The sequence below is a fragment of the Corvus kubaryi genome, unplaced genomic scaffold (assembly GCF_017639235.1).
Source record: "Corvus kubaryi isolate FWS band 111438036 unplaced genomic scaffold, C.kubaryi_AGA036_p1.0 133, whole genome shotgun sequence".
Classification (NCBI taxonomy): Eukaryota; Metazoa; Chordata; class Aves; order Passeriformes; family Corvidae; genus Corvus; species Corvus kubaryi.
This window is the reverse complement of record NW_024580667.1, coordinates 8,025,536-8,042,495: the sequence shown is the minus strand read 5'-3', so window position 1 is coordinate 8,042,495 and position 16,960 is coordinate 8,025,536. Positions and strand designations below refer to the sequence as shown.

General features: G+C 37.2%; 1 protein-coding gene across 3 annotated transcripts in view; it reads left to right on the top strand.

Moving 5' to 3' along the window:
- The window catches only part of IL1RAPL1 (interleukin 1 receptor accessory protein like 1), a 696,566-nt gene that overhangs the window by 655,021 nt on the left and 24,585 nt on the right, over positions 1-16,960 (top strand). For all 3 annotated transcript variants that reach the window (XM_042035783.1, XM_042035787.1, XM_042035797.1), the window contains exons 7-8: positions 5,749-5,881; positions 7,844-7,989. In XM_042035783.1, coding sequence (XP_041891717.1) covers positions 5,749-5,881; positions 7,844-7,989 — 279 coding nt within the window. The remainder of the gene's footprint in view (positions 1-5,748; positions 5,882-7,843; positions 7,990-16,960) is intronic.

Here is a 16,960-nt window from a genome sequence, read left to right as displayed (position 1 = left end):
TCTGCAACACAGCAAAATATGGCCAGGCCTGTAAATGAAAAACTATAGCTGCGTAATCACATTCAGCACTCTGTATGATGCTTGCATGATAACACTTAGTGGAATGATTATATCCAACCCTCTCAAACTTACATCTTACAAACTTACATTCAGTGAAATGTAAATATCACTGAATTCACAATAGAGGGAATTTACACATTGTATCTCCACAATTGTATGGATGCAAGACCTGATGGCTTGCCAAGAACCTGAAAAAATTACTACTCAGCGATGAGATTAGAATTTTGCAGTTCCCAGGTTGCGGTTATATTTCAGAAAATAATTATTTGTTTGGGGTTTTTTTTGTTTTGTTGGGGATTTTTTTTGTTTCTTTGGTTTTTTGCTTTTTTTTTTTTTTGTCCTCACCTACTATATGAAACATGCAGCAAAACATTTACAATATAGTAAGGGAGTAAAAGATCTTGGTATCTTGGCAAGAATATGTATGTAAACTGGAGGGCAGATAGCAGTAGGTAGTGCTTTGTGTATGCAAGGAAGGAATCCAGAGGAATCTCTCCAGTTCATCCTGCTCTAAGAGAATCCTTACGGATCAAGGGTAGATGATCATATGATCAAGTCACATGGCTGAAAACCATATGGTACCTCATTTTTATTTGGTTTTTAGTTTTTTTTTCTTAAATACATTTGCATAAAGGATTTCAAGAACTGTTGAATTGTTTTAGGACACAAGACTTCTCTGAAAATGAGAGCAGCTGCTACTCACCTGCCCACTGGCCTTGTCAGATAACATTGGCAAAACAAGTGGGTCATTGACTTGTTTCTGTCAATGATGATCTGTCACACCTAGGAAGTTACCAGCTTTCACAGCCCTCCACTTGGAAGACTGATATTTTGACAGTATTTTTTCTCAAATGCGAATGGAAAGAATAGTATTTAATTCCTGTGTGCAAGATTTTGATTGCATCTGTCTTGACCTTTTATAATTTCATTTTGAGACATTAACATTACAAATAAATGGCATAATTGTAAGCGTGTAGGTATTGCCTAGGTATTTCCTGTACATAAGTAGTATAAATGGCTTATACTGCACAATAAAAGAAAGTCCCACCTTTCAGTGCATTTAACATTTTCAGTCTTTTGGCCCTCAGTATTACTAAATGTTGAGCATGGTTCTCAAATACTTCCATAACATGTCTGCGAGAGATCTTCTAAAAAAAAGGTTGCAGAGCTTGTCTGATTATTAAAATTGCTGCCAAAAAAAATGGTTGCCCTTCACTGAAGAATCTGTCAAATCAAAGGTTAGGAAGGTGCTCTGGTGCTGTACAGTAACTTGTACGAGTCGTGGTGAAAGTGGAATTTCGACTGACCATGCAAGATGGCATTTCACCAACCACAAAACATTCACGATTTTCTAATTACAGCTAGCACGTTCTTAGCAGGCTTATGTTTTTAATTAGAACTTATACACTAGGAATTTACTTTGCTTTTTTTTTTTAAATAATGTTTTGAAGTTAGACAGTGCCCTCTGCTGGGCCAAGGCTCCCATAGCAGTAGTGTGCAAAACGCCCCAAATGTTGACAATTCGTGAAAATGGACCCAAAATCTGAGTTGTTCTGCTCAAGGGATTTGCTGGTTTCAAGGAAGCACACCTTGTTGTGGTCCCATCTTGCATTCTGCTCTACTTGGAAGCTTACTGTGCAACAAAAACTGGTCTCAGTTTGGATGGCAAAGAGCTTTTTGACTAATTAATTTTGAACCCAGTTGGCTTGAGCTGACAGTGTGACTTTATCACAATGAGCAGCAGGAACATGTAGTGCTATACATTCCAATTTTTACAAACTTAAGCTCAATACTGTAAGAGCATATTCATCTTCAGAAATAAGGAGATGAAGAAAAATGCAGTTGAATTTACTTGTTACATGTTCTCTTACATGTCTTTATTGAATTATTTCAGAGTTAAAAAATTTATAATTATACTGACAAATCAAGTGTTATTTTTCTCTTCATCCTTTCTTTAGGGAGTTTTGATTTTCTTGGGGTTTTTCTTGAGGGGATGCCAATAAAAATAGCAAGACTATAAGTTTAATTTAATAATTCTATTCTGATGCCTTTGGACTTTTCCAGGGTCCATCCAAAAAATACAAAACAAAACAAAAGACCACATCAAACAAACCCAAACCAAAACAAAGCAGTTTGCCCAGGAATTAACTTGAATTTACATCTTGCAGCAAAGGGCCAGAAATAGATTAATTTCCCCAGTAATTTAATTGCAAACATTTAGTAAATTTAAAACATGAAATTAAAATCCTTTAAAAATAGACTGTAAACTGTAGTAATCCAGCAGTTACAGAAAAATTTAAACTGATGGCATAGAAATCATTATATATCCATTCATGAATCTTCTATGACTTTCAGATCTCTTCTCTACTTTTTTTCAGTACAGAAAACACATGGAGACAAACGGTTGCCTAAGGTTAACCATGAGGGATTTCTATTAATTGATTGCTGGGTTGTTTATACCTTAGCTTAAAGATGAAACAAAGCAGCTCTAATATTTATTATATGTTGTATGTTTTCTACAAATCTGAGGCTTTTAAAAGCAGATTGTCCATGCACTTCAGAGGTGCACTTCTAGGGAAAAATGTGGCCCCTCCTACAGCACACACTCACTCGCTGTCATGACAGCAGCTCTGGAGTAGAGGTCAACGTGTGCTCCCAAAATACTCTGTCCATTCATAACATTGCACTTCAGTCAGCCTTTATTTACATGTGCCTGCAGCTGGGAGCCTCTTCACCAAGGGAGCACTGTGCCCTCTGCAAGGAGCTGTGAGCTCTGGAGTACCAGACCCCCTTATTAATGGTCACAGTTGGTCATTAACTGATCACTGAATCTTCCTTGATGGCCAGCTAATGAACTTCCCACTGGCTTATTGTGAGGTTTGGTCAAGACAGACAGACAGTGCAGGTAATTTATAGCTGAAGCCCCAGCATGCTAATGGCCTTCACTGAGTAACTGCAATCAACACAGCACTACTAAGTGGCGTTACATTCTTCCTAATTTATTTCTCAGTTGCAACTATTTCATGTTGAATGGAAACTTCAGATTCTATTCTTAAAGATATGTTTGCATGCTTTATTGAGGGGGAAAACTTCTTTAAGAATGTAATAAGAAAAACAGCCTAAAGATTACAAACCCTTTTTTTTTTTTTTTACAGTTTTTGCCCTTAACAGAAGATGTTTATTTTTAAAGAACAAATTTATGCTCATAATATTCATCTGTAAAAGGCTCAGAAGCCCACTCAGAGCAAAAATCATCTCTCATGGGGTACCTGTTAGCTGCAGGAACCTGGAGAGCTTTGAAGGTTCAGCACCTGTGGTGTCTAATCTCTGTGAATCATGGATAAGTTAGCCAGAAGTTACAGTCTCTCTAGCTGTGATCTTGCCAGCTCTTAAAAGCTATAAAGTTTTGACAGGGCCTTGGCTTGGTAGGAAAGCTCTGGAGAAAGCCCAAAAAGTGGCAGTGATGCATTAGGTAGAACTCTTCCCTCTAAGTCTGGTAGATAATGCCACAGGTCCAATTATCACAGGAGCCTGTTTTGGCTTTAGATGAGCAGGTACCTTCTCCCATTTCAAGAGTGAACAGATTCCACTGTGGCCAAGACATTCATAATCCTTTAAGGTTTTATATTTTCACAAGTTCAAGTATCATAATTATGATGCAAAACCAAAAAAAAAGCAAACCCCAAAACAAAAACCAACCAAACCCTCCCCCCTCCACTTGGTATATATCTGCAATGCAACTGCTCTAAGAAACCAGGTTTGCATGTCCTGGGCAAGGAACCAAGAAATTTATCACATTCCATTACAGGTTTTCATGAACTTGACCCACATTAAGTGGTGTCCCGATGCTCCTCTCAATCCCTGAAAATGGCTTCAAGATTGCAAAAATCTTTCCCCCAGTGATTCTAAATGGCACTTTTTGAGCTGTGAAGAGATTGAGAAATTGAGTTTCTGGGGAGCTGTCCTGACTATCACTCCCTAGGGTGTGAAAACAGGAGCTATGCTTGTCTTTAGAAAGAGACTTTTTGCCCTCTCATTGAAGATACTCATTTTACATTTGGCAACTTTGCTGTAGAATATGTGAGATTATTAAAATTTCTCATTATTCAGAGATTCCATTTCATACTTTTTGATTATGAATGAAGCCCTTCTCTCCATCCTACTTTCAAGTACTGGGATACTCCTGTCTCCTTAGCAGGCATTGCTTGCAAAAATCTGGCAGCAACCAAACCTTCCTGAAATGACTAAAAGGAAATGAGATCCTAAAGCTCCAAAAAAGATTGTGAAAGTAGCAGAGAAGGTACTTGGCTTGATGCTGCACATTTTGAACACAAACATTTGATTCCACACCTTTCATGGCATGAATTTGAGGCTTCAAGCCAGACGGTGGAGTCAGATACCTTTAGAGAAGATGATAAATCATTTTAGATAAATAAGGCATTTATTTAATAATTATTCATCTTCTTGTTACACAGAATTCTGCATTTGTTTCCATGCTAAAAATAAATAAGATGTTGGAATATCATATGTTTGAGACGGACCAGGTCCTGCCCCAAAACAGTGTATTTCTGAGGAAATTCATTGAACCCAGATGGATTTATGGCACCTTGGTAGAGATGAAGTAGTGCTAACAATGTTTTTTTCTTATTTTTTGTCCAGGAATTTTGGTCAGTCAGCTTTTAAGTCCAAAAATCAAAAGATTGAAAGTGTAAATAAAATATGAGTTTAGTCTCAGCAGTAAAATAAACTCCATGAATATACTCTCTTCAGGAGTGAAAAGACCTTAAATCCCAACCTTCCTTAAGTCGCTGTGTAATTATCCACTATAGGAATGCACATGGCAGTTTAGAAGAGTTGGTGCATGTTGAAACAAATCTCTTTACAGCAGTGAGTGGGAGATCTTTAGCTCTGTGCCTGTCCTGTTGCTTTATCCAGTCTTACCAACACACAAAATGTATGCAAGGTGCCATTTTGATCCCTGTACGTGCTCAAGATGAAAGCCCAAAGCCAAGAGGTACAAACACAATGTAAGATTCAGAAATGAAAATAATCAAAGGAATATTAGGTTTTTAAATCCTCATTATAATGATTAAATAAGTAATGCAGTACATACATATGAAATTTCTGCTCCTTGCTGCATGTTCTGCTAATGGCTCTTCCCATTCTTATGGCTTACAATGTTCAGAATTAGTTCTCATGTGCTTTTTTTCAAGTGTCAGTGTTTAAAACTTCCCTGCTAAAGTAGTTTAGCAAAGAGCACACGTGTTTCTGCCAGATATCCCTTGGGAATGGAACTCTACAGGAATACCAGTCTCTTTGCAGAAACCATTGCAAGACCAAACTAACACAGGTGTAATTGCATGTCTATTTTACCTAACTTTTATCTTTTTCAGAGAAAATATGGAAATATTTTGTAAAATTATCTCCTTTTGAAATAGTCTCTGATTTCCTTACCAAACAGAAAACTTATTGAAAAAAAAAAAATCCTGTTTTTACCTATAATTTTATTTCATTTTTATTGGATTTATTTTCAGAAAATGTATTGAACCTAGTGTTAAGGCAAGCAGATACTCTTGGAAACTTTCAAGAGCAGCTGGAAATCAAGGAGCTCTATGAATATTTTGGTTTTTAAAAAGCAACTGATTTTAAATTTGAAATAAACATATTTTCTTACATTCTTTGCAACAGGTGGTTCTGCTAATCTAACCTGCCGAGCTTTTTTTGGATATAGTGGAGACGTCAGTCCTTTAATCTACTGGATGAAAGGGGAGAAGTTTATTGAAGATTTGGATGACAGTCGAGTCTGGGAAAGTGACATTAGGTAAAAGAAAAGGCGCTTTTTTTTTCTCCATTTTTTTTATATTTAATGTAATAATTTTTATCACAGACTAACTGAGGAGCACTTTGGGTCTGATCTCTGTTTTTGCAACATCCATGCTTTACCTTTTTGACTCCACCAGTAGAGAACAGAAAAATGCCCTTCTCAGCCAAATCTGATGTTAGAGACTTGCAAAAGCAGAATAGCTACCCAGAAAGAGCTGTAGTGTTGACCAGCTGGAATTTATGTAGTAACCTTTTCAAAATGTGGTGATCTACAAAAACAACCATTAATAGACTTAGTAAGACAAAATAAAGAAAAAATAAACGTCTTGAGAAAAACAGCTCAAAAAAGTATTTTCAAACATGAAGCCTTAAATAAATGCTGAAGTCTGACTTCCCTTTTAGAATGTTTTGATTTCTTCATGAAAAAAATCTGAGTTTCCTAGGATGTTATCTGGCCTGTGAGAGCCAAGCATCCTGTTATGTGGGCTGCTTCTATCTGCTGAAATACTTGTTTTGGAGAGGATCTGGCAATTCACGCCGTGTACTTCTGCTCCTAAAAGTGCTGCCTCATTTGGAAATTAAGGACAAAAGTGGTTTCTTATTGAGAATTACATGCTTGAGATAGCATACTAAATCCTATCCAATATGAAGTATCTGCTTGGATCTGAAGAGATTCCTTTTTCATTTATAACTCTGTATGTGTGTATATCACTGTTTCTATGTATCATAGAAATTCAGACTCAGAAATTCAAACTCAGAAATTCAGGCAAATTAAGTGTGCATGCCATGGTTTACCCTCAGCCAGCAACTAAGTTCCACACAGCCACTCACTCACTCTCAGGTGGGGAGAAGTACCAGAATAAAAGTGAAACTTGTGGGTTGAGGTAAGAAAAGTTTAATAATTGAGACAAAATAAGAGATTGTAATACTAATTATAATAGTAAACTTATTATTAATAATAATTGTAATGAAAATGAGAGATAGAGGAATAAAACCCAAGAAAAAGAAGTTATGCCCAATACAATTACAAAATCAAGAAGACCACAGAGATTTTCAAGGTCATCATCCCCAGATACAGGCAAAAAGGAAGTGTATTGCACCACAGTGTACTTTAAGTTTATTGTATAAAAGTCAAGATCAATACACTAAATGGCACATGACAATAAAATCAGCTACATTTTGTGCTGAAACCTTTCCTAAGTCCGTCAGCAAGTGGCTTGGCTATCTGATGGCCCTGGTACAACTTTCTTGTTTTGTGGAGGGAGGAGCAGAAAAGCTCGTTTCCACTTCTTTTGTCAGGTGTGACAAGAGGGAACAGCCTGGAATAATTTGTCATTTGCTTTCCTGAGTTCCTGAAACCACTGATGGTCTTGCTAAGAGGGAAAGAAAGTAATGGGAAGACAGGTGGCACCTTTTATTTATAATCTGTATGAGCAAGCGGCACCTGGTGTACCAGTTCTTCCTACTGTTTGATAAAACATGATCAAATTTTATAAGGCATTCTAGAAATTATCTCTCAGACCATGGCATGAATATATTATTTCTGAGTAGAGTGTTGTAGACCCTCAGAAAAAGCACAAATATTGTGTTTGGCCCAGACTTGTGGTGTGACTCTAAACCCCCAGAATAACTGTTTTCGATATTCTCTCCTCTACCATTCCAAGACTTCATGGATCAGGGTCACCATCAAAGTGTGCAATGATACATTATCCATGTGCATATCATTCTGCTTAAAGAAGACAATGAACTGCAGCTCTCATTAACATTTACAAAGCCAAACCTCCTCATTAGAAGTGAGGAAGAAAAGGGCATGTTATAATTAAATTAAGATTTCATCAAACCATAGCCAAATTTGAAGCCAGAGAGTCGTGAGTTGTAAGTAGCATTATTATGTCATGATTATCTAAAACTTCACTGTGGTACAAGCAGAACAGCAGTGGTGGTTGGTTTTTTTCCTCAGGGTTCTCAAGGAACATCTCGGGGAACAGGAGGTTTCCATCTCATTGATTCTTGACTCAGTCGAAGAGGCAGACCTGGGGAATTATTCCTGCTACGTCGAGAATGGCAATGGACGCCGGCATGCCAGTATTCTTCTACATAAAAGGGGTAAATATGCAGCTTTTCTCCATGAAAGGGTGAAATGTAGGGGTGATCAGTTTGTAGAGATTCCCTCAGATGCAAGCATGAGTTTTGGCTTCCAAATTACTAGTCAATGATTATTTTTCCCCAGGAATTTGTATGACTTGCAAAATAAAAGAGAAAGGATGTCGCTAATTATGGCTGCCGCTGGAAAAAATACAGTAACGCCTTTTAATTATATCTCTATAAAAGATGCATTTAATAATTCATTAACTTTAAAATTAGTAAAGGCTCAATAGAGAAAAAAATAGTAGGAAACCACAGGTGATACAACTGTAATAATTTTCTGTAAGAAATAAAATCAAATTTTAGGAAAACAAAAAATATCCCATTCCACTTCTATCACCTAAACCCCATGCCAGGGGGGCTCCTGCATAGCCTGACTGTGGATATTTTCCTTCTAACACTTTTGTTTAACATCAATATTTCTGAAGTGAAACACCATGACAGAAACTTCTAAGAACCTTCCTGTTTCCCCTCACCACTCACATCCCATGATTCCAGCCTGCCTAATGGCCACAGCCATCTCCTGCAGAGATGATTACAGGGAGATGGAGAACTGCCTGCAAATCAAAGCTCCCACACCCTCTTTGTCCACTTTACCTTCCAGGGGGTCCTCCACATACCTGGGATTGACACTCCCCACCCTCATGCAGCTTCCCGTTGGCTTGAGGGCAAAGAATAAGCAGCAGCAGAGTCTGCACTTTGCTGTCATTACTGTGTTTTTTTTAGACTGTTTGTAAAGGTGAGCAAACCAGGATCTTACTGGGGTGCTGAAGTACTTGTGGCATCCCAATTTATATCAAAGCAGTGATATCTTCCCTAAATTTAGTTTTGTAGCATGCAAAGTCTGTCTAAGCTTAGAAGGAAAACATAAATCAAGATATTGTGATAAATTCATTTAAACATATTGTTGGGTACCTCCAATTACTTTAATAGAACTTAATTTGTAGCCATTTTTTTGAGCTCTTGTCATTGCTTCTTAAAAGATGCAGATGTGAATTACCGGATGTTCTGCTTAGACTAGCATTTGTCCTATTTTCTTGAATTTACTGAGATGAGAAATTAACATTAAGTAATTGAACCTCAACTATATATCAGCTAGTAGTTATATACTCTAGTTCAGAGACATTTGAACTCAGAGCAAGAGCTTAACCCAAAAAAACCACTGAAATCCAACAGTTTGTTCTTAATAATCAAATTTCTTGATGGAACACCGAAAAGAAAGAATTTTAAAACTTAAATTACTTTAAAACAAATACTTAACTAACTGGCATCTATTAAGTCACATGCTGATGATGAGTCCTTATTTTATCTTCCACACAAGCAGTACCTCCAAGAATGAAAACACATAAGTCTTCTCTGTTCTGTGACCACCAGATTTCTAACTAATCTAACTTTGTGCATGCATGAATTTTGCAAGAATCTACTTTCCTTGCTTCCTTTCTTAAAGAACTCAGTAAGTGAAACATACCACAGTATGTGGCCTCATGATGACATGCTTAAGAGGGAGTAATCTCAATATTTAATTGCCCTTATAAATAGTAAAAGGACAAAAATAGCAGAAAAGCTCCCAAAAATATTTTTTTCCTCTTTAAGTAAGGCTGAATCTGAAATAATCTAGAAGCAAAATCTGTTGTGCCCTCGAAAGACAAAAGGTACCAGATACAAGCCTTCTACACATTTTGCATGTTGACAACTGTTTCAGTGAAATGATAAATTAAGCATGACAGATAAAAATTTGAGCTAGTTTCTCAGGTCTCCTAGGAAGAGGAGTTTTGCACTGCTTGTTTAGTCTCTTGTATATCACCATGACAACCTTTCGGTTTAGGTTTCCTTGTTTAGATCCACATTTAGTCTCTGCTAGAAACGAGTTAGCTGTTCATTAATTTCTGATTATTTGGCTGACTTAGAACAATTGAGACCTAAAAATTAGGTAAATTTGCTTCCCGAACACCAAGACATTTTCAGATGTATTAGTTTTGGCTGTTTTTTTAGTTAGTGATATTTTTTCCCAGCAGTATAAGAATACAAAAATGCTGAATCTGGAATGTTCACTGCATACCTGAAAAAGAAATTATAATCCTTCTTAAACTTCCTATGTGGAACATTATCACCAGGATCAGAAGGGACAGAAGAGCAGAAATCTCTGCTGCTGAACAAATAGAGTTCCTGGAAAAAGAGGTATTTAGGGCTAAACGCTGCAGTGGGGATTCCGGTACAAAGTTTGAGCCTTTCAAACACCATTGCAACTGCTGCTTCACTCAGCTCAGTAGAGTCTCTGTACATTTAAAAGTCCAGGGGGAGATTTCAGACATACCTATAATTACATAGGCCCTGAAAGGGCAAGAAGTCAACAGTCTAAATCATCAGAAAAAGCCTGGATGCATCGTCCTTAATATTTCCACTGGCCAGCCCAACAAGGACACACACTCACCTCACAGAAACCCCAAGCAGGGTCCATCTGAGGGTGGTCCCTGCCCAAACCAGAGCCTGGCACATTCAGCCAGGGATAAGGGGGCTTCTGCTCTTCCCCTGACATGACATTGGAATGGAAAGCCAGAGCCTCTCCTTTCCTGAAATGAACTTCCAGGAGGGGAGCAGAACACAGTGCCCCTGGACTCCAACAACACTTGTGCAGGAAAAGTGAACCCAATTTCAGCAACCAGCACTGGGAAAAGCTGAGGCTCCTGGTACCTCCCTCTAGTGCAAACACCAGTGCTCAGTATCTCAGGGAGCCCAGCCCTTATTTTCTCCTGAGCTTCTTTATTTTTTGACACCAGTGGAGAAAACCTATGATCTATGTTTTTCTGCTTTCAGCTAACCATTTCTGGAATCCTAAATTTCCACAGATGCTGTGCATAGGGAGCATTTAACTCGAAGCTAAAGGCAGTAGAGTATCTTAAGCAAAACATTACCAATGCTGTTTCCTTTTGTCATTCATTCCAACAAAATTTATCCAAAAAGATTGGAAAAAGAGAGCAATCAGAACCCAGAAGATTTAACTTTCATCCCTTTCCTCCACCTTCTGACCATATCCCTATCACCTGTACAATAATCAAGTTATTTTCTCTTTTGTATGGGAAAAAAACCTACTTGTTATAATCTAAGGTTGATTTTGTTACTTACTGGTGATAGGTGCCATCAATCATCTATAGCAGTTACAGGTTAATCTTCAGCCAGGTAGAAGAACCTTCTAGAAATTAATTCTGAGAGTGGTACTGACAGCAGCTAAGCAGAAATTTATTAATGACAGACCAGAGATTGCAGATTATATAAGAGGTGGATCACAGACTATAATTCTATTTTTTTCATAATTTTTTCAATTAAAGAAGACAAGATTATAGTCTATCAATGTAGGAGAAAAAAATGCAATGCATAGGGAAAAAGTATGCTCTTCTGCAATGTTATGTATTGACAAGTATCACTTTCATGCAGGATCAAAGTCTTCATAATCTCATTTAATAATAGATTGTGTTGTAAATACAGGTTATTATCTAATTATGTGATTATTTTTTTGAAAGGCTTCTCTGCATGTCTGCAAGTAGAACTCCACAGCAAAAATAATCTCAAATTCTATCCTGGCATTATTCTTTAAGTGGTATTGATATGATTTTAAAACATTAATAATATACTGGTATTTTTCCTGGGACAGGCACCAGAACTAAGGTAATATGCTTTCATGCATTTTTTCAAACTATTTACTTCCCTTTTTTCCATTGTCATCTACACAGTATTATCCTCTAATTTCCTACTCTGGGGCTCTTTTATGGTTTTGGTTTGTTTTCCTCTGTCATCGGTGTTCTCAGTGAGCATATATGAATCTTGTTGACTATAACTTAATGAGGGATAGTCAAAACAAGTTTGGAGTTTTTCTTCTGTCAGGAAAAAAAATATATATTTTCACTGAAGTAAATTGGTTAGAGAAAGAGTCTGTTTGAAATGCCCATGAAAATATATGTTTGAAAAATATTCAAGATAATATTTCCTAGATGGAATGCATCTTGAGGAAAATTACCTTATTTTAAACTCATCATTTCTTAATGCATAAACATCATATTAATATTTCCTGTACAAACTAATAGCAAATTCTGAATAGAATTATCTTCATATGCTTATTAAACCAAATTATCTTCATATGGTTATTGATGGTCATAGAATTGCAGACAAGCACCTTAAATTGCAATGGCATTGACATAATAGTGTGAATCTGGTTTGTTACTTACAGACTTGAATGTGTTATATGCATTTTCAGTCAGTTGGACACAATTTCACACAGTGAAACACAATTTCACACACTGGTAGTGATGAGTGACAATTAAGACTTAAAAGAGAAAAGAAACTAGTTCTTTTCTAACCTCTGCAAAGAAACTCCAGGTGTTATATCTCCCTTTACCAAAAACCTTCACAATGCTTCTGAAATTTCTGAAAGGAAACTCATCCTGTGAAATATGAGAGCAGTGAGTTATATTTCAGCTTCTGGTAATTGGACCTAAGTACTTGTTCATTGCAGTGAACCTCTGAGTCTCAATGGAAGCAAAACTGTTGAAGAACTCCGACCCACTTGGTCAGTTCAGATATTACACGAGTCTATCTTCCACTGTATAAAGCATTCGGTTTTTATTCTGTGCTGCAGGGAAAGCTTTTCTAAGATCCTCATCAGGTTGTAGAATTGGAATTGGAATTGAAATTGGATTGGATTTGATGGAATTTATTTTTTTTTTCACCTATGGCCATTGAAGAGGTCTTCAAGTTGTCACTGTGCTCGGCAGTGCAAAGGTTCATTCTCCCAAGAGGTTCATGACACAGGGCCAAAAGTCAAATATCAGCTCCCTTCTTGTCCCAAACCCAACTAAGAGTGACTGTCCTTTAACACTTAACCTCATCTAAAATCAGTCAAGGAATAGAATTCTAAAGACCTCTGCCTGAATGAAACTCTTCATAAGACCATTCTTTTAATCAGTAAGGTTTTTCTCGTCCTTCAGAAAATTGGACTAAGATAACTCCAGTGAAAATTTTTTTAAGATTACTCAGCAAGTTCCAAAATCTAGCTTTCCTCTGACAAATCTTAGTTCTGACAATGTGTCAAACTAGTTGGTTTCTTTAATGGATTGCTTTTTAAAACAACTTTTGCACCACTTTTATCACAGTTCTTCTTTTTATGTAATGTCTAAGTGCAAGTCTAAACTGCATTGGCAAGGACAAAAATATTTCAAAATAAAATGCCACAAATTGTTCCTATAATCCTTGCATAGCTAAATTATTCATTAACGCTATCCTCAGAAAAAAAAAATGTAAACAGTATGTTTTATGATCTTACATCCTTGGAACTCGGTACTCAATTTTTTTCCCCCACATTTTTAGTACCTCCCATTGCCTCTTACATTCATTTCTTTCAGAAGATCTAAATGGAGTAATAGTGTGGGCTTGTCTGATTTCTGTAGTACAATTAACAAATAGAAGCTCTCCTACTCAGGAAGGCTTCAGGTCATGCCCAATTCATTAATTTGGGGAAGATAACCAAAGATTACTGCAGTTCCACACCATGACACTTTTTTCCTTCAATATTTATCATAAACTGCCTTTAAAATGCATTGTTATGTATTTAAATGTAGCAAGCTTCAGTAACACTGCAGCATCTATATTTTTCCAACTTTATCCTCTTTTGAGCTAACATACTGTTGGAGATAGTCAGTGTAATTACTCTTCTACTGGAACAGGTATCCTGTACTTCTCAGCAGAAATAAAAATCTCATTGATAAGAATATACTTCTATTATAATAATTTACTATCTCTCTTCTAATAACACTGGAAATCCAACAGCACCAAGGCTCAAATATGTTTCCTGCCATACTAATGAATAGATTAACAGGATCGCTGTCTTGCATTTGCACACGTACATGCTTATGTATATATAATCCCCAACCTGACTAATTCTTTTTCATAAGGGAATCAGGAATATATATTATTTATTGATACAAAAAATAAACAAAGACAGCCAGGTCTCAACAGTTCTAATAAATAAAATGAAACTGCTGCACTGAAAACCATATTGAAAACCATAACTAAACTTAGCCACCTTCCGTCAACTCTGCAGACATCCATGGGCACACGTGGCCCACACTGGCAGAAAGCCTATACTTTGTGCTAAGAAATTATTTCATAATCAAGCTAATAAGTAGCCCAAATCCGCTTCTACTGCTATCAGAAGTACTATTCTCCTACAGTATCAATCAGTATTTATTCACAGCAGTATCCATATAGGATATCCATGTAGGATATTCACACATATCCATCTAGCACAACCAGATTTTGTTCGGCAATTGAAACAAACAAAAATCCTAAAAATAAAGAAAAAGAAACCCTAAAAAGAGAATAGATTTTATACATATGTGCATTGGATATGCATATGCTGTATACAGCCATGGTTCCATATGCTATACTTCGGGAAGATAATTTGTTTTACAGCCATGCCATAACAAATACTCTACTAAGCAGGTAAAAAAAAAAAAAAAAAAAAAAGAAAGAAAAAAAGAAAAGAAAATAGAAAACAACCCATACTTTTTCATTTTAAAACTGTGAATATGGGTTTCTTTGTTGCTAACTTAAATTCTGCCTACTCTTTATGAAATGAGACTCAGACAAGTGTTCCTGTGTTAGCAAGCTTCCTTCTTCCTCTAGAAGAAACACACCCATTCATAACCAAACCTGCATGTTGTAACACATCAGTCCCTGCTCTCCTTCAAAATTATATTCATTATCTTTATGGTTCCTTTAATAATTGAAGTCTGTGAAAGTATACCTAAATAAACTGAGAACAGCCTCTAACCAAACCCTATCTCTTTGTGAGTTAAATCATCCAAGACAGGCAGAGAATGGAAATCAGTTTAGGCCACAAAGTTGCAAAGATTTATTTATGTGCTAACCTGAAGCTCTGTGAATCGTCCTGTTGACTTCAGAGGGATTACTTATACTCCATGAAGTTGAGCAATCTGCGTAAGCGATTGCAAAATTAGACTGTAACTGGATTTTGAAAAAGGCTCAGAAACTGAATACACAACTATAAATCACATCTGCTCAGAGTTATAAATCATGAAAAAAGAGTGTTTGAAATATAATTATTTTTCTTAGTAGCTCAGCTGTATGAGGGCTAAATAATGAATAAAATTAATATTAAATTTTTCCAGATCATTAAATGTAAAGCCCCTGAAGCATGTCATATGAGTTAAAAGATAAGAATCTTTGACAGAACACTTTTATTTACTTTCTTCTTACAACTTCAGCTCTGATAAGTGAATTACCTGTATGACACAGTGAAAGGAAGTTTATCAAATATTAGAGCCAGGTGAAGATTAAAGATATATCCTACAAATGTGCCCAGTAATTAGGAAGGAAAAGGTATAAAATCAATGTATTTATTACCAGCCATATTGTCCTAGATATTTGGAGAGGACACATGCCTTCTTTTAATTAGCTGTCTCTTTCACTGAGCTGCTTGGCCAAAGCCTCCTGATAAGGAAAAAAATTGTAGCCATTGGTCAAAATGCTTGTAACAAATCTTATTTTAAATTGAAGCTATTTATTCAGAAACCAATCTACTACTGCTGCAGAAATCAATGTGTTTTCCTTGGAGTAGAACTGCTCCTGTACTAGTGGAAGACTCTTGTTAATTGCTTGTAACTAAATGATTGCTGTGCTTCTGGATGTAACTCTCTGGCACTTGCTCGTTTGTTGTGTTTAACAGAATGCCTGTCCCCCTAAGGGTTAGCCAAGTAATTTTCCTCAAGTATTTTTTACATTCAGTCTCAGCTCCTTAAGGAGGGCCAGGTCTGTAATTTGAGCAACACAACACAGGGGCTAAATAGATTTTAAAAGGTTTGCACTTCTCATGTCTTGCTTCTGATGCGGAATTGTGCTGAAATTGAATCTTTTTAGTATGTAGCCACTAAAGGAAACTTGAATTTTTGCAGGAAAAACAGATCACACTTCAAAGGGAGGGTAATGCCTGCTGCAGCAACTGTGCTCAAATCTCACTGTAAAAGGCAGAATAAAGCAGCAGAAAAAAATATTATTATGAAGGTAACCATGGGCTGTAACCTTGCTGCTACTCTTTAGCTTGGCTTTAACAGTCACTACATCATTGTTCAAACTGTTGGCACACACATCACCAGCACCCTTGGCACTCACAGAGCACCTTTCAGGAGTAACCTCTCCTAGGGAAGAGCCAGAGCACCTTCCTCAGTTCACATTGGGAAAACCAAGGCACAGAAATGGGAAATGGCTTCAGTCACCTAAGGGGCCAACAGTGGAGGCCTTCTGCTTCTTGCACCTTCAGTTCAGCTCAACACAGAGGAACACCTCCTAAAATCCCTGAGGCAGCTAAGAGCCAGCCAGTGACCCCTTAGGGCACAGTTTAGCATCCTGCAGAAACACAAACTCAAGGCCTGGAAACAATCAACCTTCTGTGACACTGTGCCCAGGCCAATCCCTCCTGCCTTCCACGGTGCTGCATGGATGTGGCTGCCCCACTTCCAGCACTTTGGGGCTAGCTCACGCACCTCATGGGCTGGGTGTAAGGATGCAGCGATCTGCTGGGCTAATCACTGCCCCTCTCTGCCTCTGAACCCTGACAAACAGCACCCAAGACACAGAGTGAACTTGTGCTGGGAGATGCTGTCCAGCACAGAGGAAAATACAAGCTGGCTCTGTTAGATCAATAGACCATGAAACTTCCTTTGCAAACAAACATGTTTAAGAAAGAACCACCTTATCTCTGTACGATCCCAATGGGCTCAGCAGCAGCACATGAAAAGGTAATTGCTAGTATGTTTCAGGCTGACTAGAGAATTTTGTTGTTTGCTTCGATTGCCTAATTAAGGACAGTTTCATGTGCTTTCAGATAGATTTTACTGAAGCAAACATAAAGGCATAATCTTAC